At 35.2% G+C, this 27,603-nt stretch overlaps 1 protein-coding gene and 1 long non-coding RNA gene across 6 annotated transcripts in view; one reads left to right on the top strand and one right to left on the bottom strand.

The window, feature by feature from the left end:
- LOC144436487 (single-stranded DNA-binding protein 2-like) overlaps window positions 1-27,603 on the bottom strand; it is a 104,283-nt gene that overhangs the window by 21,160 nt on the left and 55,520 nt on the right. For 3 of the 4 annotated variants that reach the window (XM_078125288.1, XM_078125289.1, XM_078125292.1), the window contains 4 exons: window positions 26,538-26,612; window positions 26,174-26,209; window positions 22,976-23,035; window positions 20,335-20,401 (listed from right to left, as the gene is read on the bottom strand). In XM_078125288.1, the coding sequence (XP_077981414.1) occupies window positions 20,335-20,401; window positions 22,976-23,035; window positions 26,174-26,209; window positions 26,538-26,612 (238 nt within the window). The remainder of the gene's footprint in view (window positions 1-20,334; window positions 20,402-22,975; window positions 23,036-26,173; window positions 26,210-26,537; window positions 26,613-27,603) is intronic. The other variant, XM_078125291.1, reaches the window with a different exon arrangement.
- LOC144436488 (uncharacterized) overlaps window positions 3,631-27,603 on the top strand; it is a 48,246-nt gene continuing 24,273 nt past the window's right edge. The window contains exons 1-7 of one of the 2 annotated variants that reach the window (XR_013480964.1): window positions 3,631-3,650; window positions 4,102-4,292; window positions 5,981-6,045; window positions 6,638-6,793; window positions 9,387-9,506; window positions 9,823-10,842; window positions 26,483-26,641. This is a non-coding gene — a long non-coding RNA (uncharacterized LOC144436488). Of the gene's footprint in view, window positions 3,651-3,944; window positions 4,293-5,980; window positions 6,046-6,637; window positions 6,794-9,386; window positions 9,507-9,822; window positions 10,843-26,482; window positions 26,642-27,603 lie in introns of those variants that run through there. The other variant, XR_013480963.1, reaches the window with a different exon arrangement.

The following is a 27,603-nucleotide window of genomic DNA, read 5'->3' as shown; positions in this document are numbered from 1 at the left end:
TGTTAACAACTAGTATCCTGGTATGTGTGCATGGTCCTGCATTACAAGCTTTCTACTGGTCTTTGTGGCAGGGACTCTTTGATCTTAAAAAAGTACCCCGCCTGCTGTTTTCCTCATATCCTTTACAAAAGGAACCTTTTGACTTTAAATTGTCAATATAACTTGTAACAGGGAAAGAGTCCAGACTAGAATTGTACAAGGTGACAGCAAAATGGGAAATTCCTCACTTTATGGTGTTTTTGTGACGCAGGAATGAAGGTAAGCTCAATGTTGTATTATTTTGGGTTTCTCAGAAAAATAATATGTAAATGTATAGCAAACCATTCAAATAACTAACAATACATCCCCCATCCTTTTACTAACACATGCACAGAAATACTGCAATGAATATAACCATTCCAGTGATCTTTAGCGAGTCAGACTGAAGACTGGAAATACCAGTAAAATGTCTTACCTGGCAGGTGACATTACCTTGACAACACAAACAATGTTAGACAGTAATTGTCTACTGAAACAATAATTAATGTTAAAACAACTTCTCTGGACAGAAAAAACGGAGTAATTCAGAATCTCTCCAGAGATCAGTGTAATAATAATTTGATTCCAAAGACTATAAGCTAAATATAGATGCAGCATGATGGCTTCAAATTGGTTTTTCCAAGTGATTGAAATTGGGTATTATTTACTTTTCTTCTTATCTTTGGCGTAACTGTGATGGGATACTCTCAAAGGATCACCATGATAGGGTGAGATAATATTCAAGTTGACTTCTACCTCAACTATCTAGTTTATCATACTCAGCAATAATGGTGGAATTTACTCATTTAATCATGGCCAGATATCATCCGTAGAGACTTAAATAGATAAGGATAATGTGTTTGTGATGGGATAGATGATGATGACAAGATAATGTACTTGTGGGGTGGTGACAGATGATGACGGGCTGATGTGCTTGTGGTGGGGTGGGGTAGATGATGACAAGATAATGTATTTGTGGTGGGGTGGGGAAAGATGATGATGATGGGCTGATGTGCTTGTGGGACAGATGATGATGAATCACCTAACTTAGAGTGATATTATTTATATCCAGCTTTGACCAATTCTTCTGGAGGTTCATTACACGTTAAATAGATGAAGGATTGATAGCAAAATTAATTTCTTTCTCCCAGCAAGAAAATGAGAGCAGAGGACCATTAGTATACGAGTGTTCGTTGAGGGCAGCATAGTGGTCAAATATATCTATGGTTCCCCCCCCCCCCCCCTCCCCCCTTCACCCTCCCCAATCATGGTTGAAGTAATGTTCCAATTTCACCGTCATTGATACTGCATGGCCAGGCTCTCATAAGTTACTTGAAAACATTTATGTATCCTTCGGGTTCATAGATTGAAGTATTTTCCTTTGAGATGAGAGTTATTAACTAATAGTTCATGGCAACATTGAAGTATTAATACTAATTGCTCTCTCAATGATACACATCATTATTTCAATTAAAATAAAGAAAAATTGAACGATATGATTTATGATATGAGCAAAAATAATTTCAGTTCCTACTTTTAATCAGGAACTTGCACAAGAGAAAAAAAAATTCAGTAAAATGTATTTGTATTATGACATAGGCAAACACATATTAATAACATACATGTAGAAGTGTTGTTATTTAGACGGGGTGGGGGGGGGGGGGTTAGTTGGTTGGAGTTAGGAGCTAACATCCCCATCATATAATGGAATGTCCCACCAATTTCTTCCTATTGTGCGAATCAAAATACCATATGGGTAGAGTTCTCCATAGACAAGCATGTTGACCAGCAAATTAATTTTGGGGAAACCGATGATAGTGTTAAAGTTAGCCAATGAAGCAGAACCCAACAACACACTCGGCCTTCTCTGGTATGTGCCTACAACGTGTAGAAAAACAAAATCCCAATCTAAACATTTGGTCCAAAGAAAAAAAAAATCTGCTTGAGTCACAAATACCTCTGTTACTATACAGAGGGGATAATGCTGTTTCTATTACAGAATAAACAAAGCCGTTTCCATTCATAGAATTTGGAAAGACTAAACCATGTTATATTAATGGGCTGAAGGCAATGTGATAACGCAGTCCAGCTTGCCATGATTAAATTTGTATAGGAGTCTGTGGGCGACACCACTTGAGGCAATAGTAATATATAAATTAAGAGAGAAACCTATTAACATTGCAATAAGAGTCAAGTAACAGAGGTCGTTACTGCTGATATTAATGATGAACACTGCCGCCAATCAATACACTGCACATTCTTGTTAATGTTTTCGCACAACAGTGCCAGTAAATGGAACCGTAGCTCACAATGTGATCATTAACTTAAGGCAACCAGTATTCACTGCACGTTAATGCCTTACACACATACCTAGGAGGGAAGTGAGCAGACAGACCCTGTCATATGTGTACTACACCACATGCAGCACGTAAGTTGAAAACATTACATTATCTCTATCTCCCGTATGTTTAGTTGTAAGAGGTTTAACTGCCGGTTGAGAGGATTCCCTAAGCCTCTGTATCAGAAAACTGTGGCTGGATTACCATCGCCACCACACCAATTAACCCATGGGAACTCACAGTAAAGCCACTCACGGAGATCTGTCAACTAGTATCTCTCTTCTGCCAACAGTTGCCGACATCCAGTGACCAACAAATATACGATGGCAAGTAAAACATGTCTCTTAAATGTCATCCATCTGTTTCAAACGAACTGAATGTTTTGAGTCACACGAACACAAATCAACACATGAGAACTCATAGCTGCTTCAAGTCACACTTTGATGTCCTTTGGAATCAGCAGCCGACTCTGTCCTGCTTTCGAAACTACAATTATTGACTTCAATCCATTCATCAAACAAATACTGTACTACGGCATAAAAACATGGTAATGCCATCCAGCAGCCTCACACTTAAGTTGTGACAGAAATCGTTGTGGTAACCTACTCACGCTGACACAAGGTGATATGTCTGTATGTATGATACTTCTACATTCGTAATGAGGCTTGCATAATCAGGCAAAGGTGAGTGGTAATTTCCAATAAGCAATTCATGTGCAATTCAACCAATGATAAACTTTTTATAACACAATTTGTAGCAGTGCCCTTTTACACTTAACCACCCTTTCTGAGAGACACAAAATCATTACAGGATACCTTTTTATTACATAATGTGTACTTTATACCCTTTTATCACATAATGGGTATATAAATAATACTAATCTCAGGATACAAATAGTTCATGTCATAACTATACTTGAAATATCCATTTGTATGAAATATGACTTATGAAGAAACTCCATCCCCATAAAATTTTACGGAGATTTCAATTTTTCTTTTATTATCTGCCAACATATTGGATATCAGCCGGAATGACACACATATGTCAGAAACACGGAAACATATGAATGATATTATGGTGTTGACAGAAATGAAAGTAATTAAAAATGTTCTTGTTGTCCCCATTATCTGTTAGATTTTCCATTCATTCAAGCAACAACAAGAGATGTTATCGGAGTCATCATTTACCTTTCCTGTCGCTCAGACAACCTGGCAGCTGCAATTTTATTCCTCTCTTTTTTTTTTATCTACGTGTCCTAACAGAAGGGGGAATATGAGTTATCTGAGAATAATGGTAATAAGCAAGCATAGAGCAGAAAGCAATTATCTCACCCAGACTCCGACTAACTGCTAATGGCTATTGCCATTTATTCTGCTAATAATGTACCTTCCCTTGAGGTAGCATTGATATTTTATTAAAGGAGTACCTCCCCACAATCCCCGCATTGCATGCCATCGACAACCTGACTTGTTATTATGCACTCACTAATACAATTGGCTGGCAAGCACATATTCATAACAATCCATTCTTGTCTGGTTGTTGCCTCCGAGGCTTGCCAATGATCACTATGCACATACACACTGGATAGTTCATTAGACCACAGAGCTTTTTTTTTTCTTTTTTCTTTACCTCGGTTCACAATATCAGGGGCATTCTATCTATCTCTTTCTTTACATCTGGTCTAATCTGTATCCCTATGGGTTGGACTGTATGATTTACAGACATGGACAATTGTCTGTGACAGGACTAGAAGAGGTGAATTGATCCTCCCAAGCAGCTGGCTGGCTGTTTCTTATCGTATGAAGTACTCCGATGGCTTTCTCTACAAAAAAACCCTGACCACTTAAGAGTCCACTGAAGAAACAAGAACCCATTATTTCCCTACATTTCTGAGTGTTTGTAGAGGAAGGGAAAACAAGACCACTGAATGAAGAGGTAAGGTTCCTTCTGAACTACTCCCATTACTTTCAGCTTCATTATGCTTTGCAAACACACAAACATGCCACAGCTAGTGTTTTCTGCTGACATTTCCAAGACAAACAGGAGAGGCAGAACGAATGCACCCTCATGACTCAGTGCGTATACTTTTCACTTGGACCCACTTACCAACAGGTATGTTGAATTGCCTCAGACACGCAATACAAATATTTTTCAAATTCATGACACTCTGGCATTCCACATGTCATAATTTCGCATAGGGTTTTAAACAAACATTACAAACACCCAACAATGATGTCACTTTATAGCACTTATCACATTACTGGTATTTGCTCATTACAAAATGTTGATGGATATTGATGATGGTAATATTTCTCTACTCTACTATCCCTACTTTTTCTCTTTCTCACAGACTACATACAGAAACCAACACATGGACCATAACACCGAAACAGACACCCACATGGCTTGTGTTACGTATACGTAGCACAGCTTTGCTAACCAAAAGCAATGTGTTTTTCCAATCACTCCCATACTGAGAAAGTGATGACTGTGTAACTGAAAATTCATCTTTTATGTCCAACAAGCATTTAATGAAACCATGGCCACTTGTGTTATTATTAACACCTCCTCACCAAATCTTTTCCACAGCTGGAATTCACCAATCAAATATCACACTGCTTTCTCAGATGAAATACTTTGAGTTCTTGACCACTTTCACACTTCCTTCTAAACTTTCTCACAGACTCAACCAAACAGACATGGCTACATTTTTTTTACATGAAAGACTGGAGATGTCTTCTTTTTTTTGTTTTGCTAGAGCGTACAATGAGTGATTGGGTTCTGCAATCAACAAAACAAGGTACACACTTGCTATGGGCAAAGTTTTAGAGTGTATGGTTAAGTGCCCCAAGGGAACACTTTTCTCTCCTGAGAACAATTTACAATAAATCTACAGGGAGTTCTAAGGACAAGTGGTGTGTGGAATTCAATATGCAACAAACTTCAGGCGCATAAAAAGCAACAACATACAAACTTTGCATGCCATACACTACACTACACACTTATTTCGATCACTTTTATTTTGACCGACACTACAGCACTCCAGTAATTTTTGAAATGGTTTAAAGAAGTTAAAATGGACAATTCAAGAACAATTCAGATCATTTATGTCTCCATAAAACTTTACAGGGGCACTAATAAATCACAGTGAAAATGCTTGTAGATTGTACTTGTCAAAACTTCCAATGAAAACGCTGCAATTATGAAAGGCATTCCCACAGTATGGTTTCCGGTCTTCATTCAAGCATGTCCAAAATAGATAAATTTGAAAACAATCTGTGCATACCATGAAACTATGAAACATGTACGCCATGAAAACCAGCCCATAAAACAGAGTACGCGACATCTCTAGGAGTCACACACTCCACTAATCACCAAGATAAAAGTACATCACATCAGTAACTTTGAAATTTGTACTTTAAAAACTCAAATAATATTTGCACCTTTAGTTTGTTTTTATTCAAATTCTACAGGATAGCATGACATAGATAAGCATATATTAAATAAATATTCACACTTCTTTTCTCTCTGGAAACGTTCACAAACTAAACATTAATTATAACTAACTGAGCACAGATAATTATGAAATAACAAACACTATGTTTTATAATTACCCATAACAGGTGGCAGCTTGCAGAAGAATGAATTACAGTAGCTGATTTGATTTATCAAGACACAGCGATTTTAAGTATGTAACTACATTGTTTAAACTTCTAAACAGAAATTGTCATGATAAATATGAGGAGAATAATAATGCCTTATTTACTGTTCTCTGTCTGGCTCATATTTTATATCATGTCCCTTGTTACTTTCTACCTTTACACTGTATGAATGTATCTGAGGAAGTACACATTCAGAGCATACAGTGTGTACATGGATAAGCTGGTTTTGATCGGGTCACTCCCTTCAAGTACTTTTTCATCAAACTGTTGTTGCAATTACTGTATCTGGGCAATTCCGTTTTCTTTTCATGCATGATTATGACTGGAAGGGTTTGCATGCATTGTCAGATGAAATGAAACCTGGTGTGTGTGAAGAAAAGCAATCAGGACTGACATAGAGTAGTGGTTTTAAGAGATTACTTGGTATTAAGGTGCCCCTGCAACAATGCTACAAAGCCACCAATAAATTCCTGTCACAAATTCACCTGCATACACATTTTCTCCTTTCTCCATCACACTCTGCTTTTCACTAGGATATTGTGAGCATCCTTTGAAGCTTCGTGTTGCTGTATCGCCATGACAACCCTCTGCTTCTCTCTATTTGATTGTTTTATGAAGAGAGCCACTGATGAGTTTAGAGATCAGTCTGTGTACAGAAGCCGGATGCCTGACTATGTGATTTGGTATGCCGTAGTTACCTAGCTATGGTCATCATATGAGATAATAGCAGTGAAACTGTACAGACAGGTTTTGTGTCTCCATGGACAGCATACGGTAAAGATACAATTTCTATCTTCATCACTATTGATCGCAATATCTGTACCATGGCTTGTTATATTGGATAATCGTTATCACTGTCTGTGCACTGATTGACCAATTATCTAAAATGGGTGATCTATAAAAAGTGCTTAGTTATATGAAACTGCTAGGTCCAATACATTACAACTGTGACACCTTCCAATGATCTAAGATCGACTAGTGTTTGTTATTCGTCACCTCAACTGCTTTTGTATATGAGAGCGGTGTATGTTCTACATAAAATGATCTAACATGGGTGACATGATCTAAAACGTATCTTGTTTAAATGAATACATCACATCTATAATGTCTTCTAGTTATCTAGCTCTTTATTACCAGCAGTCATCAAACTACATTGATATATGAAAACATTGTGTACTCTAAAATATTCAATAAATGTTTACTATTCACATTATTTGAAAAGATTGATTACCACAATTTTCATATACATAAACCAACTCTATGTCTGTAGGGGAGTCTGGCTATAGGCTGGTTATATTCTATCAATTGCCATGAAATATGCAACATTCATTTTGATGTATTGGGAAAACATTCATGGAGTCTGGATTGTTTGGTTACCATGACAACAGTCTCTGGGCGCAATGACTACATACCTACATTTGAATTGAAGTTATTTACTACAAAATTACATTTCAGTAACCAAATTCTTAGATATATTGGTTACTATGACAACTCTTTTGCACAACTGCGCATTACATTTTTAATTGAAATAATTTATAACAAAAATATTACATTAGTACACAGTAATAGATGAAAAAGTAAAACGCTCCATGGTAAGCTTCGTAGGCTGCTGTGAATACATAATTTCTCATAAAAATTCTGCTTGAGGAGAAAAAATATTGGATATCAAAGACAGTCTACACAGCTTTGTTTAATCCCCATTACTTGATACATACAAAAATGAAGGTTTCACATGAATATATCATTACCACGGCAACTCTGCAGGATTGTTGAATTTCTTGTAATTCGATTTAATATCATTAAGACATCCTTTACATGTAATGTATTAAGCCATTATAAAGTGTACACTTCTGATAATTTGACCATGTTGACTGGAGAAACACAGTGTGCCGCCCACTGTCTTACTAATATTGTCATTTAGACTGCCCCTGCTGACAAGTATATCAATTCACTTGATGTATTAAACTCATGGATGACATTGAGCAACAAAAATACAAGCCAAAAGCAAATTTAATATCCAAAGTAGATGTGCCACTTTGAAATCAACAACCCGTGAGAACAGTTGTAAATTGAGTGGTCATATGGAAATGACGGTTACAATTTGGATCATGCGTTATTATTGTGACATATCTGCCAGGGTTTATAGTTTCCCCATTTCTCCTAAACATTGCAAAAATCAAAACCATCTGCTGGATGGTTTATGAAAACAAGGACGGACAGACTTTCCCATAAACTGGTGATGCTGAAATAATGCATAATTTGGCTGCTGCGTGATTTTTCTAAGTCCACTTATGGATGGCAATATACTAGTCAATTGGCATTTGCACTATGACAGACCTAAACTCATCAATAACTGCACTGACATCCACAGTGGCATACTCTTCTCTACCTACCTACTTTTCTGATCATATTGTATGATAATATTCCTCGAATGTAACTGCTACCCTGTCATACCACTGGCTAACTTTAGGCATCAGAATTATCACTATGATTCAATATCAAAACTCCACAGTTGATCGCACTCATCCCAGTTAGAAATGAACCATGGAAAATTTGGCGGAATATTAGTTAACTATCTTGCAACCAAACACGAGTATCTGGTATTACCTCATTACTTTGCCTGAAATGAACTATTGGAAGATTCCATTCTGCTGCAGGTAGTTTTGTCCTCTGGCAAAAATTTTTTGTTTATGTATTGAAATCAGAGACATGATACATGGTGATAATAATAGGCTGTCAGCATGAGATGCATGTTTGAGTTTGGGGAATTTGTTGACAGGGTCTAAATACCATGACACAAATCAACAACCAGACGATTCTATTTACAGACAGTGGGTGGAGGACTGATATTACAACTGATATATGAAGTACCCTACACCCTACCATAATTACCTACACTTCCCTACAAATGATTGGAATGATCTAGAAGTGTCAGGTCTCATTAATCTACCTGAACTGAGGAATCACACAGCAGGCAAGCTAAGAAGCATAATTGTTATTCATTAAACGGCATGTCGATCCACTCTACCTCTCCATTATGAGGTATACAAGGCAATTTAATGAGACCATGAAAACGGTCCACTACACAATTGCTTTGCTGCCAGGTGCATTTGTCTTGCATTTCAGCTCCTTGCTGGGTGGAAATCCCCATCAAACTTAGTAAAGACAGACTGACATGCACAACGGGGACTGCATTAAAACTTTAAGACGTGCTGAGCCCATGACAGATGAATTCTGTCAAGTCCGACTTTCCTTCCGATATGACACCAGACGTAAAGTTCCAGTTAATTTCACTTGGTCTTTGTAGATTGTCTGCTCTAATTGGAAAGTTGCTAACCATTCACAGGGCTCGCTTCATTCCATACAGATCAGAAAGGTATTAAGAGGGATATTGGAGACAGTGCTTTTGTCCCTCCAGCTCAAGTGTGGACTATCTCAACCTGTCAACCATTCAGAGTGGTATGATGGATTCACTGCATAGATAGTGGTAAGTAGCTTTACGATTAGTAAAAAAGATGGAAGTGCAAGTGTATATGACACTAATGGCATCCCAGGTAATATCAGGAATTATACCGAGTTGTAAAAGCACAACGCTCTGGTTATGGATATGATCATATATATCATGTATACTGCTCCACTCATTTATACTTGACTCACTACTACTACTGTGTGATCAAGTTGGGTTTATCAATGATTCTTTTGGTGGGGCATAAAATGCATGTACACACACCTCATCATGTTGTTTGTATTGTCACCAGTCTACACCAAAACTCTCTTTACAATGTTTGTATTAATCCTTGAAGGACTACATAGGCTGTCATTTGAACCCCTGTATACCTTGTCATCAAAGAACTCCAATCGGCAAACACATGTTAGGATTCTCTACGTTGTTTTGGTGATCTAGGAGAACCATGACTACTTATGGAAACAAACTAGCACTACGGATGGATATCAAAGTAGCTGTGGATGTACACATTTGGAGTTTAGTACTGTGTTCTCTTCTATTGCCAATCTCCAACATCTCTCCTTGGGTGCCCGTGGGAAAATATCCACTTTGCAAATTTTCAAGATTGTGTTGGTACTATGTGTGATGAACATTGCCCCCAAAACAGGAAGACTATGTTTGAAAAGAAACGATTTGTGGCAATCCACACCCCATCATTGCAGAGATTGTTTGCTGCAGTGATGGGTTTAAAGAAGAAAGAGAGAATTTGACAGATTCTTGTCAACTTAACATTCCTCCAGGAGAAAAGTGAAGAGCACCAGCATGGCTCGATTCCATTAGGAGTACATCACAAATCAACCATTATTTGTACATAATAGGAGTGATAAGGAAACATCCTAGATGTAGCATGCCCTTGAGCTCTTCTCTCTTGCCGACGCTGTTTTTTGTTTGATATGTCAACTGCAGCTTTCACAGGATATTGGATTCATCTGGCAATCCCTCCAACTTCTCATTACTGTTCTTGGATCGTGTTGGGAACGACGGCTGTCAGATTTCACATTGTGTGGCCTACTCCAATGCAAGTAACATCCATAAAAATGGAGGATTACTCACAGCTCTGTCCTGATTGCATTTGGGAATATGTACGGCAACCATCACCTGGATATACATACGAAGTGTTCATGTCTGCCATTTTGCTAACTAGTCAACATATTGAGGTGATATGTGACAAGCAGATCGTGACCCATTTCACGGAACCTCACTTCCTGTTTTCCGGTCATTAGCCTCACCCTATGTACTATAATCTACAAGGGAGGATATTACCTTAACACCACACTTTGAACACTACAAACAGAATCTCAGGAGTATCACACACTCGGTAAGTTTTTTTTCCTCTTGTTTTACGAAATGCATGTCAAACTTTTATCTCTCTTTCCCCTGCACTCATGTTAACTGGGCGTACACATAATTACTCAAGTCATGACAAGTGCCTACAGGAAAAGTTTGTGTGAAGGGATTGTTTTGATTAAACAACAGCGTATTTTGAAACTCACTTGGCATGTTTGCCCTTTAGTGTTTTAGCTTTTGCTGCTTAGTAAACAGGTGGAAAACTTCAAGTAGTCTAATTGCCCCATACTTCACAATATTTAAATAATATTAAACAAGTCTGATAAACAAGTAAGGAACTACATGCCACCATGTCAAACATGCTATTCACTATAAAACATGATAGCAGTGCAAAAATTTTTCCTTTATGACAAGTTATATATATATAGCATTATGAATCCAGGCACACACAGGTAATGAAATTACACTTTTAAATAGCATCTTAACAGTCAGTATGTATCAGGTACATATAAAGCATTCTTTTCCTGTGCCTAACGGATACCATTTATCACAGACCATTATTCAAGTGTTCTAAAACGTAATAGCACAGTGCAGTACTTGCAGACTGTCTTCCATTTAATTTCCCCATGGCTAGCAGTGATATTGGCATTGCAGACAGCTTTTTATGCTCTCATCTAGTGTATGTAGAGAATTAATGACAAAATCAGATAATAACGAATACATAGTATCATATAATGACCACCTGTTCTGTCAAGTACTCTATTAATCTCATCCGATGAAATCAACACCACAGTCAAAAGAACTTTCCGGTTTCAAAAAAATCTTCACTTTTTACTGATAATACCTAATAATGTCTCGAGCCTTAGGTTAATTTTGGACCAAATATACAGAAAAATGTACATGCACACACACTAGTCTAAAATAAATAGCAGTTTCAGTCATTCCTGGCCAGTATCTCCATTTTTGTGCTTTTGTTTGAAATAATGGTGAAAGCCGAGGTTAAATGCTTAGTAGATACAAATGCACCATCAAAGTGCAATAAGACTCCTGCTCACTGTGGCTTTAATAACCAGCTTTATTGATTTGCTGCATGTTTTCCTGCATTTCCATCAGGGTTCGTGTCTCTAATTACAATCGTAGTCACATCAAGTCATTTTTCTTGCCAAGAGAGAGGATACATAGGAACACTGCTGCCTGTAAATTAATCTCACTCTTCACATTTAATATCCTGTTCTTCCGACTCACAAAGCAAGGGCTTTCAGCCAATTACATGCTGGCAGTAAGTCATGTGATAATAGTTGAATTAAGTTTGAAAAAGAGAAAACATGTAAATCTAACAAGTCTTCCTTGAGGACACTGCTAAAACACATAGTTCTATACACTTTGTGTGCTATATGTACACAAATAATGGGTTCAATTTGGTGTCAGGGGGTCAAGATCAGTATCTCCATTAGAAACTACATTTCAGTTATACATGGTAATGGACACTTGAACCACATTTAGTTACAAAACTCTTCTTATATACAAAACTGCTAAACTATTGAACTGGATCAATGTTATTGAGATGTTCATCCGTGTAAACATGTAATTTGAACCCGACTGATGACCTACATATGTGTTTCAACATTTAGACATGAAGGACAACCAGAATAACTTAGTTTAGGAAATTGACCTTCAATGTCATCAAGGTCAACGTTGGTGAATATGTAGGAGTAAGAAATGCCAATGCTTCAAAAATGTACAAATAAAGGGAGTGTTTAGTGTCCATCACAGTTCATGAGATACTGTGTAATTGTAAATTTTAATGGTACAATTTTTGCTGTCATTTGGCCACACAGGATTTGATCAATCCATGAGGTTCAATATGTCTCATCTTTGTGCAAGGTTTGAAATGAACCATCTTTTGTTTAGGAGAGTTACGGTTGAACAGATAAATAGAGTTCAATGAGAATGGCCATTTGATGTTACTACCATGTATTTTTGGTCTATAAAGAAAAGTACAAAACATGCAGTTTGCTCATAAGGAAAACTATATCTATACTATGCTGAAAACACTAAGTTCCTTACATATCATTCCCGTGCTGTGACTCATTGAAAACAAATACCAAGAGTTGTTAAAACGTCAACAAATAATTTCAGAAAGTCAATATCTCACTTTTATTTTACTGAGTAGCTAAGATCCATTAAACTCAAAAAGATCCAATCTCTGGATGTCAAGATGTCGTCTGGTATTGAGTTTTCCACCACGATAAAATAGAGTGAAAGTCCAAATGAACACAAAATTTATTTCACTTGGCACTAGTTAATAAAACAAGTTCTGCTTTCAGGCAAACACAGCTGTTCACTTTGGTCCTAGTTTCTCTCTAGGGATAGTTTGCAATTATAACTGGATTTTTTAGAGGACTACAATTTTGCAATATTTGTTTGGTGTTGGTACACTTTACAATAATCTAAATGGTTTAGGGAATGCATAAGTTTTGCAATATTTGTGTGATGCTGGTATGCTTTTATACCATAATCTATGGGGATTTAAGACAGCAAGAGTTTTGCAATATTGGTGTTATGCACCTCTCGACAATCTATATAGTTTAGGTACTGCAAGAGTTTTGCAATAGTTGAGTTGTTGCTGGTACGTTTTACAATAATCTATTGGGTATTAAATAGAAGAAAATCTCTGATACAGATATGGAAACGGCTTTTGGAAATAATAAATGGATGGATGGTATCAATATAGAAGGATGAAAATATTAGGGAAGTGGTGACAGTTCAGATAAGCAAACAATTAAGATAAGAAAGAAAACTAATTACATGGTGTTGTATATCCAATTTGCACCATATCACTACTACCATCAAAAATATTCCAACACCCCCATCTGTATCAGTTATAACTGATCAATATCAACAGAAAACAATTACCTTATTTCTCATTTTGATAAGCTGGCTAGGAAATTCATTAAAACTAACTGGTGCATTTCACTTTTTTTACTGGTCGCTGTTTAAGAAATTCATTTTTTTTAAACAATGTTATCAATACATGACTGTCATTTCATTGCAATATGATCTACAAAGTAATAATAAATTTCGTCTCTCCAATAATGTGACAAACAAAATAACACAATTCAACATATCTTTTTAATGCGATGGATAACAATAACAAATTTTGGTTACTTTTTTGACAGTACGATCAACAAAACCATAATTGGTAAGAGAATTTGAGAGAAGCAATGACAGGTGGGATGGGATGATAACACTGATATGGGGGAATATTAATAACTTCTTATCAAAATTTCATAACTTGAAATATTTTCTCATTATTATGTTGGGGAAGATTAATGAAAAGATTTAGTTCTGACACTGATATTTTATCTTGCATACATATGGAAATAGGGATTACTTTTATGAATGAATGAATAAGGCGCCACATCAACATCATACATAAGGCGACTAGAATTTAGAAACTTCACCAGATTGTTACTGCCTTTAACTGGAAACTCCATCACAATTCACATTGTTACAAAATAGAGTAGTTCTGGAAGTCATGAGTCAGAAAAAGAGAGACCTAGAAAATAATTTATGGTGGAGGGCAGAAGGCTAGAAAAATAAACAGGCTTGAAACCTACTGACAGTGTCTGGAATCACCAAACAAGTTAAGTTGGCAGGACAAAAATTTTCCCGCCAAAAACTGGTTTCACAAAATTGTCGTACTTCTCCATTTATTTGGCATGTTATCAGCACTATTTTAGACAGGAAATGTGAAGCTGTTCATTGTAATCAATTTTCACTCGAAACTTTTCTATCAAAAAGTTAAGTCATAATTAAATTTCCAAAATCTTCAAAAATCAAATTTCCATTCTTTAACAATTTCTACTTGTGAGAAATTCATGAACCAGTCGTTCAATAACAGCTCAATGTCAAAGAAATGAAATGGTTGATAATGGTTGCTAATATATTTCATAAGATAAAAAAAAAATATTTTGAGGACAGTGCTTACTAACAGAAAATTCATTGATAGAATATGTTTTTCTAAAACACATTTCCAGTCCAGGATTGGGGTTAAGGCCTTGGATGAATTGTCTATTAACAGCACTAGGCAACAGAGAAATGATAGGATAGATGTAATGTTTTTGTAATCTTATCAAGAAGCCTGCCTCTCTCCAGTGTCATGTCTTATCTCAGTGCACCATGCATCTTGATTCTGCTAGGTTACAGCTAATTAAGGTAATCCTTCTATCTCCTATACGGAATTTTTGATGCTACAAATATTAGCTGTGAGCTGATAAAAGTGCCACTTAACTCATTATCTCGGTAGTTACTACAGCTGACCACGAGCTAAGGCAGCATGTTAGTGTGTATGTGTGGATATGGCTAATCATTCAGTCGTGGCTCGAGATCAGTTGACCATAGAGGTGATTCACCCTCAATGTGTGAATTCCAACATACCACCATTTACTAGCCTGGGAATGACTTGTTTTCCATGGGAAATGTTACAATAGATGTCATGTCATAACCATGTCACCATTTTCAATTCCGGGTACTGGATTATCATCTCATATAGAAGATATATATTAAGACAACACTGACATACATATGAAGGTTAGTTTTTGTTACCAAAAATATATCTGTTACTTCACTGTGAGTTACTATCGATGTATACACAATATCCTGGTTTGACACCGTAAAACACAATATCCTTGGTTTACCAAAACATTATCTAGGTTATTTCATTGTGAGACATTATCTAGGTTATTCACTGTGAGACATTATCTACATTGTTCACTGAGACATTATCTAGGTTATTCACTGTGAGACATTATCTAGATTGTTCACTAAGACATTATCTAGGTTATTCACTGTGAGACATCACCTAGGTTATTTCACTGTGAGTTACTATCAATGTATACACAATATCCTGGTTTGACACTGTAAAACACAATATCCTTGGTTTACCAAAACATTATCTAGGTTATTTCACTGTGAGACATTATTGTGGTTATTTCACTGTGAGACATTATCTAAGTTATTTAATTGTGAGACATTATCTAGGTTATTCACTGAGACATTATCTAGATTATTCACTGAGACATTATCTAGGTTATTCACTGAGACATTATCTAGGTTATTCACTGTGAGACATCGCCTAGGTTATTTCACTGTGAGACATTTTCTAGGTTATTTTTATGTGAGTTCTCACCATGTTGTCAAGTTGCTGTCAATGTATATAAAATGTACGAGGGTGGGGGTAGGGATGTACTGTTTTGTCATAAAATCCTTGGTATATCAAAACATATATATCATCTATGTTATTTCACCGTGAGTTGGTGTCAAGTCACTATAAATGTATATATACAATATACTGGTCTGTCATAAAATAGCGTATCCTTGGTTTATAAGAGAGACACCAACTGATACAAGTGTCAATACTCAGGCTTCAGTTACATCATGTTATTGGCTCCCTACATGTGTTCATCATACCCAGGTTCACATCAAGATACTTGTAGTCAATACTTATATGTTTCAAGGATCTAATATTCCTGAGTCTCTTTATACATTTTATGGGGACCAAATTCAACTCTTCGTTGTAAAACTGATAGACTGGTTTTGGGGCTGTGTTCAGCCTGGATGATTCATTTTATATGCTACCTATGTCAGACCTGGTTTAAACGACCGAGTGATTACTGACAATCATGTCATCATCTGGGACCAGAGTGGGTCTAAATGTATTCATACACTCATAAATTTGAGCTGGCTTAAAACCTAACCCAACATTTAACCACCCTCTTGCACCTGAACTACCCTAGCAACACTCTAGACTCTTAGACTGTTCACACTTGTTTTGTGAAGTCCAAACTGTGACTGCTACTTTATTTCCTACAACTGATATATCAAACAGTCGCATCATTCTATCGCTGGTTTTTTTTTCGGTACGAAATTCAACATAATGAATTATTATTTTATCACTGAGAAATGAACAAAGTTATTTCATCATTTAACTAAAGATGACTAGGTGTACATGAAATTACTTTGTATTCGTGGGTGAATATTTGAAAGAAATCAAACAGGCAAAAAGTTTGTCTGGCTCCATTTTTCTATTTCCATAGACTCCCACGAGGAAGTCCTTAAAAAACTGTCCACCTGATATCAATAGCCGGGTGCCACTACATGCATAATGACCAATAACATTATAATAAATCTACACATTAGTGTACATGGATCAGAAACATGAGCATTCTTTAACCCTATCTACTTCAAATAAAAATTTAATATCATGACATAGCAGGGCTAGTTCAGTCACAACATGGTAGCATGTACAGCTATATTTCTAATTAAAACAACTCAGTTATTGTCCGTTATTTGTTCTGACTAATTCTTTCTTATCACTATATTAGTTTCCGATATCTAATTCATATAAAAATAAGCACATTTAAATTAAAACTGATAATTTCTATATTAAACAAAAATTGAAATCTAAAGAAAGCAAGCTGTGGCTACAATAATATAGTTCTTACACTTTTGTCAGTTTTCTAGTTGAAGTCGTGTTTGTTGTGTGTTTCATTCACAATTTCACTAATGTGGGAAGTTGTTGAGTTGTGTGGGTTTTTGGATTTGTTTTTCTGTGAGGAAGGGTGATATCATCAGTCGAGAAATAACATAATAGAAATTAATATTAAACAGAGTAGGATTGTATTGGGGTGTAAAATTGTTGGAAACCAAGTTGGACTGAAAGGTGGTGAATGTCATTTATCAAGTTTATACGATCAGTTCAGTATACTTGTTTGGGAATTTTCTCCTGCAGAGAAAATAATTCCATGAAAAAGAAACATTTGGAAATACAATTTCGAGGTGTGGGATTATCAGTAACAGTACTTGGTGTAAACTGAGTGACGTCTAGGAGATCAGGTGTCAGTATTTGTAGGGGGAAGGGGAGGGGGGACTTGTCATTTTCTGGCAGGTAAAACATGAATCTACCAGTTGGACATACTACATCAAGGATTATGAAACAGTATTGCATAGAGAATAGAATGAAGCAAGGCTCAAGTCCTTTTCACTAAAGCTATCAGATCAGCTTAGAGTATTTATTTGAGGAACTTGTCTGGTGAGAAAACAAAGAAAACTAAAATCATGAAAAACTCTATCTGTCAGGTAGAGAATAGGGGTGCAAGATAGTTGGACAAAGTACTCATTTAGAGAATTGAGGTAAGCATGGATTGTGTCCTTTTTATCAAAGCTCAGTGATCGTATCAATGTAGTTGTTTGTCATCGCTGAATCTGAAAAGTACACCTGGCTTTCAATAGAAGTATGTATTAGCACTTCTGTGATTGATAGGGTCTCTGTCTAACCAGAACACTTAACTGACTAATTATCACTATTTATTGTGGTTCAAGATTTTGAGTTGTTAGGGTTGTGGTTCTCTCCTTAATACTACAGCAGATTGGGAAGAATGTACCCACATTAAACCCTTTAAAGCCTGATACCCTATATATAGGGTGCAATTACAAAGAGTTAAAGAAACCAAGTCATGAAACCTCAAGTATAGAAACACTATACAGTTAATGTCTTTGGTGATAGCCAAACTCTTCTGGTTACATGATGTAATATAAAAGTTAGCTTACAGTATTTGTCATCCAATCTTAGAAGGTTTTACTGTACCAATACAATACTTGCATGTTGGAGTTAAATTTGTGTGAAATCAGCTGTTGTGCATGATTTGTAATACTAACGTTATACTTTAATGATAACCTTGGCATTTATCAATTTCATTTTCAAAATTTTAAGGACCAAAGCAAAATCACTACCAGTTGTACTATTTGTATCAAAATCTAATGAAAACATTTTAGTTAGTCAACATATGTTGAATATATTGTTGCTTAAACCCGCTCTCCCCACTTCCCCTCTTTGACTAGACATCTTAGTAAACATCATTGATGTTTTCAAATCTGATGACAAAAGATTTGTCTTTACTTCAAGTCACGCTGACTGAATAGTGAACATGACTGATGGTCTATAGTCATCACGTCTGTACATACTATCATGCTTGTATCCCTGATTGAGTTTGCTTTATCTTTCATCCTCAGTTTATTTTCTCTGCATGCATACAACTGCTGTCAGCTTTAATACCCCCAGAGTGCCATTAGGAAGACACAAGACATACACTCAGTTTTATCTCTACTCTTCTGATAATTAGGTAATGATCACACATGTTGTACAGATAAGGCCCCACGCAAAATATGGCCACTAGAGGGCGCTAATCACATCAATGGCATTTTACGGACATAATCAGAATGCAACCTGTGCAGTACAAGTAGTAGGCTGATAGTAGTACATTAGAAATCATAATATTTGGGTTTGTAATATGTTCAAATGATGATGTTTGAAATGCTACAGAAACTGAAGTATTAACTATCAACATGTTACCATGGCAATAATAACTACTTAAGACCTTAAGACATAACTATGGTACAGCTACAGGTTTTCAATTCCATTCAAATGATAACTTTCAAAAATGTCATAGCTATTGAAGTCTTAACAGTATTTGTTTCTATAGTAACAGTATACAAGAAAACATCAGGGTACAAGTCCCATCTTTAATAACAATAAAAATACAAACATCCAAATCCACAAGTGTAGTTGAAACCGTTTAGTTTGTATGACAAGAAATGCACATGGTATAGGTCAGATTTCTAGCAAATGTATCTATATCATTTATAGAAACATGTTCATGTCTCGACAACAATATCTTGGTCGTTGTTTTTCCACACAATATCACAGTTATTGTTGTTTTACAAGTTCTACAATCTATATCATTCAAAATATATTTTGTGAAATACCTCACTACATGATTTGAATACTACATAATCCAGTATGCAAAGTTAATGTCTATTTACATCAACAACAACAACAACAACAACAACAACAACACGCACATTTACAAATACTGGCTAAGAAAAGAAAGAAGTTGAACACACATTACAAAGACTATCATAAGTGTTCATGTCTTGGCATCCATCTGATCAAGATCACATTGCTAGCCAATAGAAGTATTTTCAGAGACCTTCACAATGGTGATTGTTGTGTGTCATATCCTCAATCATACATGTACACTACAGTCCATGTCGCTTTCTGGAAGGTAGCAGGAGACCTCAAGTACTTGACCTGTCATTTCTAGAGAGTTAGGGATATGTTTTATCTCACATGACCAATCTGATTAAAATCCAATGTGGTGAAAGCGGCTAAATGTCCTTATTTACCTCTATTCATCGTATTGTGACGTTTGTTTTTGTTCGGAGTGATCGCCGCCGCCTTCCCACAAAAAAGGCGGCGATCACTCCAAACAAAAACAAACGTCACAATACGATGAATAGAGGTAAATAAGGACATTTAGCCGCTTTCACCACATTGGATTTTAATCAGATTGTCACATGACATGTAAACTAAACATAGGTATGTACACTGAGGGAGTGTAACAAAACAAAAGACTACACTGAAACATTGTTGTATTGTTTAGAATGCTGATATGACACTGACCTTGTTGCCTTGTGGGATCCATTGTGTTTGGTAGTAAAGGTTGTGACCCTGGGACTCCCCCTGGTGGCTGAAAATTAAGGAGACAAAACAATTCAGACCTGGTATTGAAATGTTTTGAAATTATACGGTTGCAATATCATAAAATTATAATATAGACATATTACTTTCATTCAGTGACTAAATTAATAAACTTGATCATTCCTAATGCTGTACTGGGATAGATAATGACAGGTCTAAGTCTTAATCGACAGTGATCAAAACAAAAGAAATTTTGCCACACTCTTTCCCTGATAGAGGGCGCTATTCACATTGCAAGCTGGTGGCACCGATATTTACAGCATGCCTTTCAATAAACAAAGGTATTGTCGTAATTTCTGAACTTGACCATAATACACCAAATATTTAGGTCAGAGTGGCAATTTAAGCATACTATATACATCCAAACATGATAAATGTGTCATCTTTTTTTTTACAACATCATTAAACTTTCTGGTTGTAATGAACTATAACATGGCAAATTATATTAAAACTTGGAAAACAACAAAAAAGCTACATAATTAACAAAAAAAAATTTTATGTAAAAATGATGACACAACTCAGGTAGTAAACATAGAAAATAAAACTATTCGATGAGAAAATTTTCAAAATGTGATGTATTTTTAAATGAACTTCTATTTCATAAACAAAGAGGTTGAAATATATTTTCTTGTTTACTGTTATCATGTTATACACATTTCAAAAAGGTAGACCATTTCACTTTCACCATAATTCCACTATAATGTCAAGAAGCCAAATTTAGGACTCAATTCAAAATATTTTTTTCTTCCTCTGACATTTTGGTACAAAATTACTGAAAATTTGTCAGTGTTTACGAATTTCAAAAACTGACATAAATATTTAGTCAAGCACACACATATATAATTAATACCTTGTTACATTTTCATAAAGTAACCACAAAATATTTTGATTCACAATTATTCTCTAAAATTAGGTAATAAGTGAGGCAATGTACAGACAATAAAATTGTACATTTTAAATGCCTAAGATTATGTTGTGTTAGAAAAAAAATGGCTGCAATATTAACCAATACAGTTCTACAAATATCCATATCACTGACTAAGTGGTTGACAGAGTTCACCTGTGATCATACTTATAAGCTTACCAGATCATTTTATCAACAACATGGAGGCAATTATGATAAATATTTTGACATGTTATGTTGTTCTTACACAATGATATCTGGTGGTGTGTGTAAAAAAAAATCTACATGTTGGAGTGGTCTAATCTAATCTGTGACTAAATAGTACTGCTGTATCAGAGCAAGGTCAAAGGTCAATACCCAACAACATGTCGGCCATGTTTGATCACTGTCTAATCTCATTTTGTGTAATGATACTCTACATGTATTCTCATAGCAACCACTTCCTTCTGATCACAATTCCAAATGTCAAAATTCTGACAATGTTTGGCAGAATTCAGAATTTAACAAGTGGCTGCATTTCACCAGTCAAAAATAAGAACCTAAAGAACAATTGAACATTTTCAAAATAATTCAACTGGCTACCATTGTCGTTTTTCTATGAGGTAATTTTAGAGTTTCATTCAAAATTTATTAATTCTAAATTGACATGGTGTTTCTAGAACAATTGCTTGTTACAAAGTCAAATCTGAATTTTGAAAAGAAAAAATATTTCAATATCCTTTCGTTTGTCTAATTCTGGTACAGTGCGTCATAGCAATATATTTTTTATATAATGTAGCATAAAACATTCACATTTTGAATTATAACTGAATATAAATCAAACAGAGATATTTCTGCAGTAAAATACCTAAACACAAAGCCTGTCACAACAAATAATCAAACATTACTGAAATATTAACTGTAATGCTCAAAAAAATTACAGCCATATATTCAAAATTTCTAAAAAGAAAAAAAAAAAAAAAAAAATTATGTTCGAATGTTCCAGTCATTATGCAAATTTTTGTGTCTTCTTCCATTTGACTCCATGGAGCAGTGATGGGTTCAAAAATAAGGTTAGCTTCCCTGACAAACAAGAAAGGCCCCTTATCTTGCTTAATCTTTTTATCTCTCTTTGTGCGCCTCTGTTGGCTGTCCTAAATACATAAATTTCCCACCAGCAATATGACGATGTTACATACTCCACTATTAATGGTTACAAATCACTGACCTTTTATCAATATGTCACTTTTTTACCAACTGTTCCTATTTAATAATTACATATCAAAACATACACTTTGCAGCAAAATCTATACATGACTAAATATAGTATCCTGACAATATAAACATTAAATGGCTGCATACAAAATATTGTCATTTTTTCTGGATGTAAATGATAGTTCATTTGTTTTAGAATTTTGTGTGGGAGTGACCGTTTTGCTATCATGTTTTCTTATGCGTATTCATGTCATAATCCATTTTGTGAAGTAAAATTGTAAGTTACATTCAACACCTTGCTAATGCCACCTTCCATTTTAATGCGTGTGTGCTAGGACATGTTCAAACAGGTCATAGCAAACAGCCCCCTCTGGTGTTGAGTTAGTGCCAGTGACAAAAACAAAAGCCATACCACTTGAACACAAGTCGTGGTTGAAATTTGAAAGTAAACATCATTTGCCTTACCTGCTGATTTGGCATTCTCATAGGCCTAGGACCCCCTGGATACCTTGGTGACATAAATGGCTACAAAAAACAAACAAACACAGAATGATGTGACGTTAGAATGTTATTTAGTGATAAACTTTTCAGAAATAGACCACTGACGTAATTTCATTAGCTCTTAAAGATAAACATATTTTCTGTCATCTGACATGAAATGAAATCTTCAATACCATGTACAATTCTTATTGACAACTGTTCTACCTAAGACACAATAATTTAGAATGGCGTAAAATAACAAACTGATATTACACCTCATAAACAGCTAAAGAACTAACAATTGAGAGTAACTATTACTGATTTGAGATGTCTCGAGCCACTATTCTCAGACAGTAAAAATGATGCTAACCCCACCCCACCCCCCCACCCCCACACACACACACTATTTTTTCAACATTATTCCTTCCACTACAGGTAGACAAGTATGTATAAATATAGGGCACCCAGCTCTCCTTTTTTTGAGAATCAAAAGTGTTACATTCAACAATGAATATTCCATATTGTTCTGCTCTCAGTAATAATCTTAATTTATAATTTTGCACTCATTTTGACTGTAAATCTACAAAAGCGATCTTTTCACAAAAAACAAGTCTTGACATTAAAGTAATGTCACCACAAGTACAGTTACTGCAACTAGGTCAGGCAGTTTAAAATTCAGATCTCATACACCTCATTATCACGAGTACGGGATTCTCTACAATTTACACATCTCTTTTGTCGCACCAAAAAAAAAAAAAAATACTGATGATACACGAGAACATTATGATACAAGGTCAACATTGACTAAACTATTCTAAGAGAGAGGCCACTTCAATTTACATTAGATGTGGGAGGACCTGATTATTGATAGACCTCAAGAGTAGTAAAACCATTACCTGTCTACTTCAACCACTTGTTAAATTAATTTCTGAATGCCATTATTACACTGTCTTTGGTACATCTTTGAATAACTTGTTAACTGATACATGTCGAGGTCAATTGCCTTTGTTCCTCTTTGTAATAGCATAATCATAAGTGATAATAATATCCATTCATTTATTCAAAACTTGCTATTAATCATTCAAGTCATAAGGGTAGGTACATTTCCCCTTGCAACTTGTACACTTGATTTATTTTCTGTACTTTTAATACAAACACAGCTAAAGACATTTACTGCTTGATTTTGACTGTCCTCTCAATGCTCGTTTAGACATTTGTCCAACGGTTTTGATTTCAACCCTAAAATTATATTTCACATAGCAACGACAAAACCCACTTAGATACTGACAACGACTAGAAAGCAATGTTTTGCCTCGTGTAGGTACAGCAGAATTTTTATGGAAATATATGCTTTAAATTTCACAATTGTCGTCACATCGCATACTGCGATATGATTGCATCACTACAAATATATTTCTCTTTGTGATTGGCTGATCCTCACTTTTGTGGACAATTCATTAATAGTCACATCAAACGAGGGCGCTATTGATATCTAGCACAGCGGGTAGATTTAAAACCCAGTACAAATTTGCACTCATTTTGTGGCCAACACTTCATTTAAGTGAAAAATTGAAATCATATGTGTAAAACTCACATGAATCACGAGGACATAGCGAAGGTCAGAAGCTATTTTTTTCTGTTGCCATGTACTACATCTAATTTTCAGTTTGAAAACGGAACTGTTGGGAAAATCAATGGCTAAGCATGACAGTCAAAATCAATCACCAAAGGTCCTACACTATGTTTGTAAGTTAAGTTAAGTATGTATGTAAGAAGGGTGATGCTCAGTAAGACCCTACCGAACAACGCAGGTTTTCCCCGGGTACTCCGGTTTCCTCCTGCTTCAACACTAGGATACTTGGGTGCTGCTGCACAAGTTGTGACTATATTTGAATTTCCGAATTTAAATTTGGAATAACAAAGTAGATATTATTATCATTATCATTATTATTAAAACTACTACAAACATTTATTTGTATTCCTACATAACCATCATCATCATCATCATCATCATTAAATTAACAGTTTCAACTGTTTGGGGTTGCATACACTGCTTTCCAGGGTCAGACTTACCCACTGGAAAGCAAAATACCAAAGGTGAATGTCTCCTGTCAGTCAATAATTGACTCACTTTTGATAACCCATTTTCAGTTCCTTATTTAATCTTTATATTCATTTCATTTCATAAGAATTTTTTATTTCTAAATCCTAAACTACCAGTGACTTCACACAAAGGTATTTTACAAAATGATTCTGATAAAATATACCACATTTTTCTCGGCACAAAATGCTGGAAAGTGAAAGCAACGATATTTTTACATTAGCACACAAAATCTTTTACTTCTTCTTCAGTACAATAGAATAATTTATATTTTAGTGATGAGAAAATAATTCTCATTCTGAATACCAATTTCCCGTCCTCTCCGAAAGGACAAATGAACAGACCAAATATCTGTTTACTAAATTTTATCAACATTTAAAATGATGCAATTCCATTCTTCAAATTCTAAAAGCTTTGAAATTTGTTTTAAAATAGCTGCAAGGTCTAACATTGAAATTTTACACAGCGGATATAAACACAAGGTGTTACATAACAAGTAAGGGCAAAGATGGATATTCTGTTGCCGTGGAGACAAGAACTGGTGATTTGAAAAACAGGGTACAATTGGAAATAAATGGCACTGAATAATAAGTATGATGTAAAACAAAAAATCTTGGCCCTTGTAATTCCAAGAAATGCCAGGGTGATCGACAAGCTCTAATCATCCTGCATCAATTTAAGTATACTTCTTTTCAAAATGGCAGCTAGACAGACAGACAGACAGACAGACAAGTAAGACTGCGAAGAGGTCTCTACCAAAGGATGTGAATTTCATGGAATACCGATTCCTTGTTTCCTGACATAATTTACATATCCACCAACATCTCCAGATCATTCTAAATTTCTTTTAAATTCTTGACTTCAAACCCTAGGCATGATTTAGCATTTTGATGTAACACAGGCAGTAACTTGCAATTCACAGACATTTCAGTAAATGGCATTGTAGCGATTGTGTTTCAGTTTCTTTTCATGGAATACAAAATTTTTTATGAGTTTGTACAATCATACTCTCACACTGACAATACATTGCGAGAGCCAATATTACATTGCACTGTGTGATCGTTTGTAATTTATTTACTAACCTGATTATTATCCATCATTTGACTATGTGGAGGTAACTGAAAAATCAAAGCAAACAAGAAAACGTCAGTGCAAACAAACATCTCAACAAAATAATTCAGCAAACAGATCTGAGTTCTTAGCATGTTTGGCCCAGATCGAAATCTTTAAAATAACATTGAAACAGTTAACTAGTACATAATGTATGGAGCTATAGCTGATGGTAGGAAAGGCAGACGGAACAAATTAAATGATGAAAGTAAACTAGGAAACTCTCACAATTATTGACAAACAAACAAAATGAAAGTTCACGTTTCACAATTTTATTGCAGACAATGCATATTAGCTATGTGTGCCATGGAGGAAATATATAACAACCAAACTCACCTGATTTTGTGGCATCATGGGATTATTTGGATGTGGAGGTTGTGGATGAGGGGATGGTTGTGATACTTGAGGTTGCTATGGAAACAGGACAGAAATGAAAAGCGGTAAGTCACCATGTTGAAATGAACAGTCTGGTCTAGTTAACGAGTCAGTTGTGAACAACGGTGCATGTTAGACAGTATGGTTAGAGTTGTAGGTACGAAATATCAGTTCTATCCCAGCACCCAAAATAACTAAAATATTCTCTTTTTTCTACTGATGTTACATATTCTGCTGTGATTTTTGATTGTGAAAGAGAAATGTCCTTAGTTTGTAAATATGTGTACCCATTTCTGGTATGGAAACCAGTGTTAAATAAAAAAAGTGAACTTGTACTTTTTGAAATTTATTCATACTTTGATAGAAATTTTAACATCATTTTTTTTTAAATATCCTTCATGTATATTGCAAATATTGGTAACTTTTACTCTTTCTATTTCAACTTTTCTATTGAGTTATGAAATTTTTGGAAATATTCACAATGGATTTTGGGTATGGACCAAAAAAAAAAAAAATTTGATTGGATATATTGCACCATACTATGTATACTGTTACACAAATGTGTTTACCAACAGATGATTCAATACTGGTCAGAGTTTACAAGATTTACACTTAAGTCATTTTTTCAAACAAAAATATTTTTTAATTTTTAAAAGAAAATGTTCCAGTTACAACTAGAGCAGCTCTAATAATGACATTTTTTAGGGTTTAGTACATGAAAGTGTCCCTTCTGAACACAATTTGTTGTATATATGGTAGTTCTTAAAACGAGGGACACGGTTGAAGTCATTTTTAGTACAGCTTTAATGTTTTATTTCCATATTACAAGTGTATTCCTCCAATTTTGCTGTGTATTTGTTTATCCTCATAAGCTATGATGACCTAAATCATTTGAATAAATTCAAGTAACAAAGTGAATATTGGTGCAAAAATGATAAATTCCAGAAAAGGTGTATAAAATATGTACCAAGATGTGAATTTGAGAGTGAAAATGAATGCCAGTGCTATAGTTCAAAAATTATTATTA

The sequence above is a fragment of the Glandiceps talaboti genome, chromosome 6, assembly GCF_964340395.1.
Source record: "Glandiceps talaboti chromosome 6, keGlaTala1.1, whole genome shotgun sequence".
In the NCBI taxonomy this organism is placed as follows: Eukaryota; Metazoa; Hemichordata; class Enteropneusta; family Spengelidae; genus Glandiceps; species Glandiceps talaboti.
This window is presented reverse-complemented; position numbering and strand designations above follow the sequence as displayed.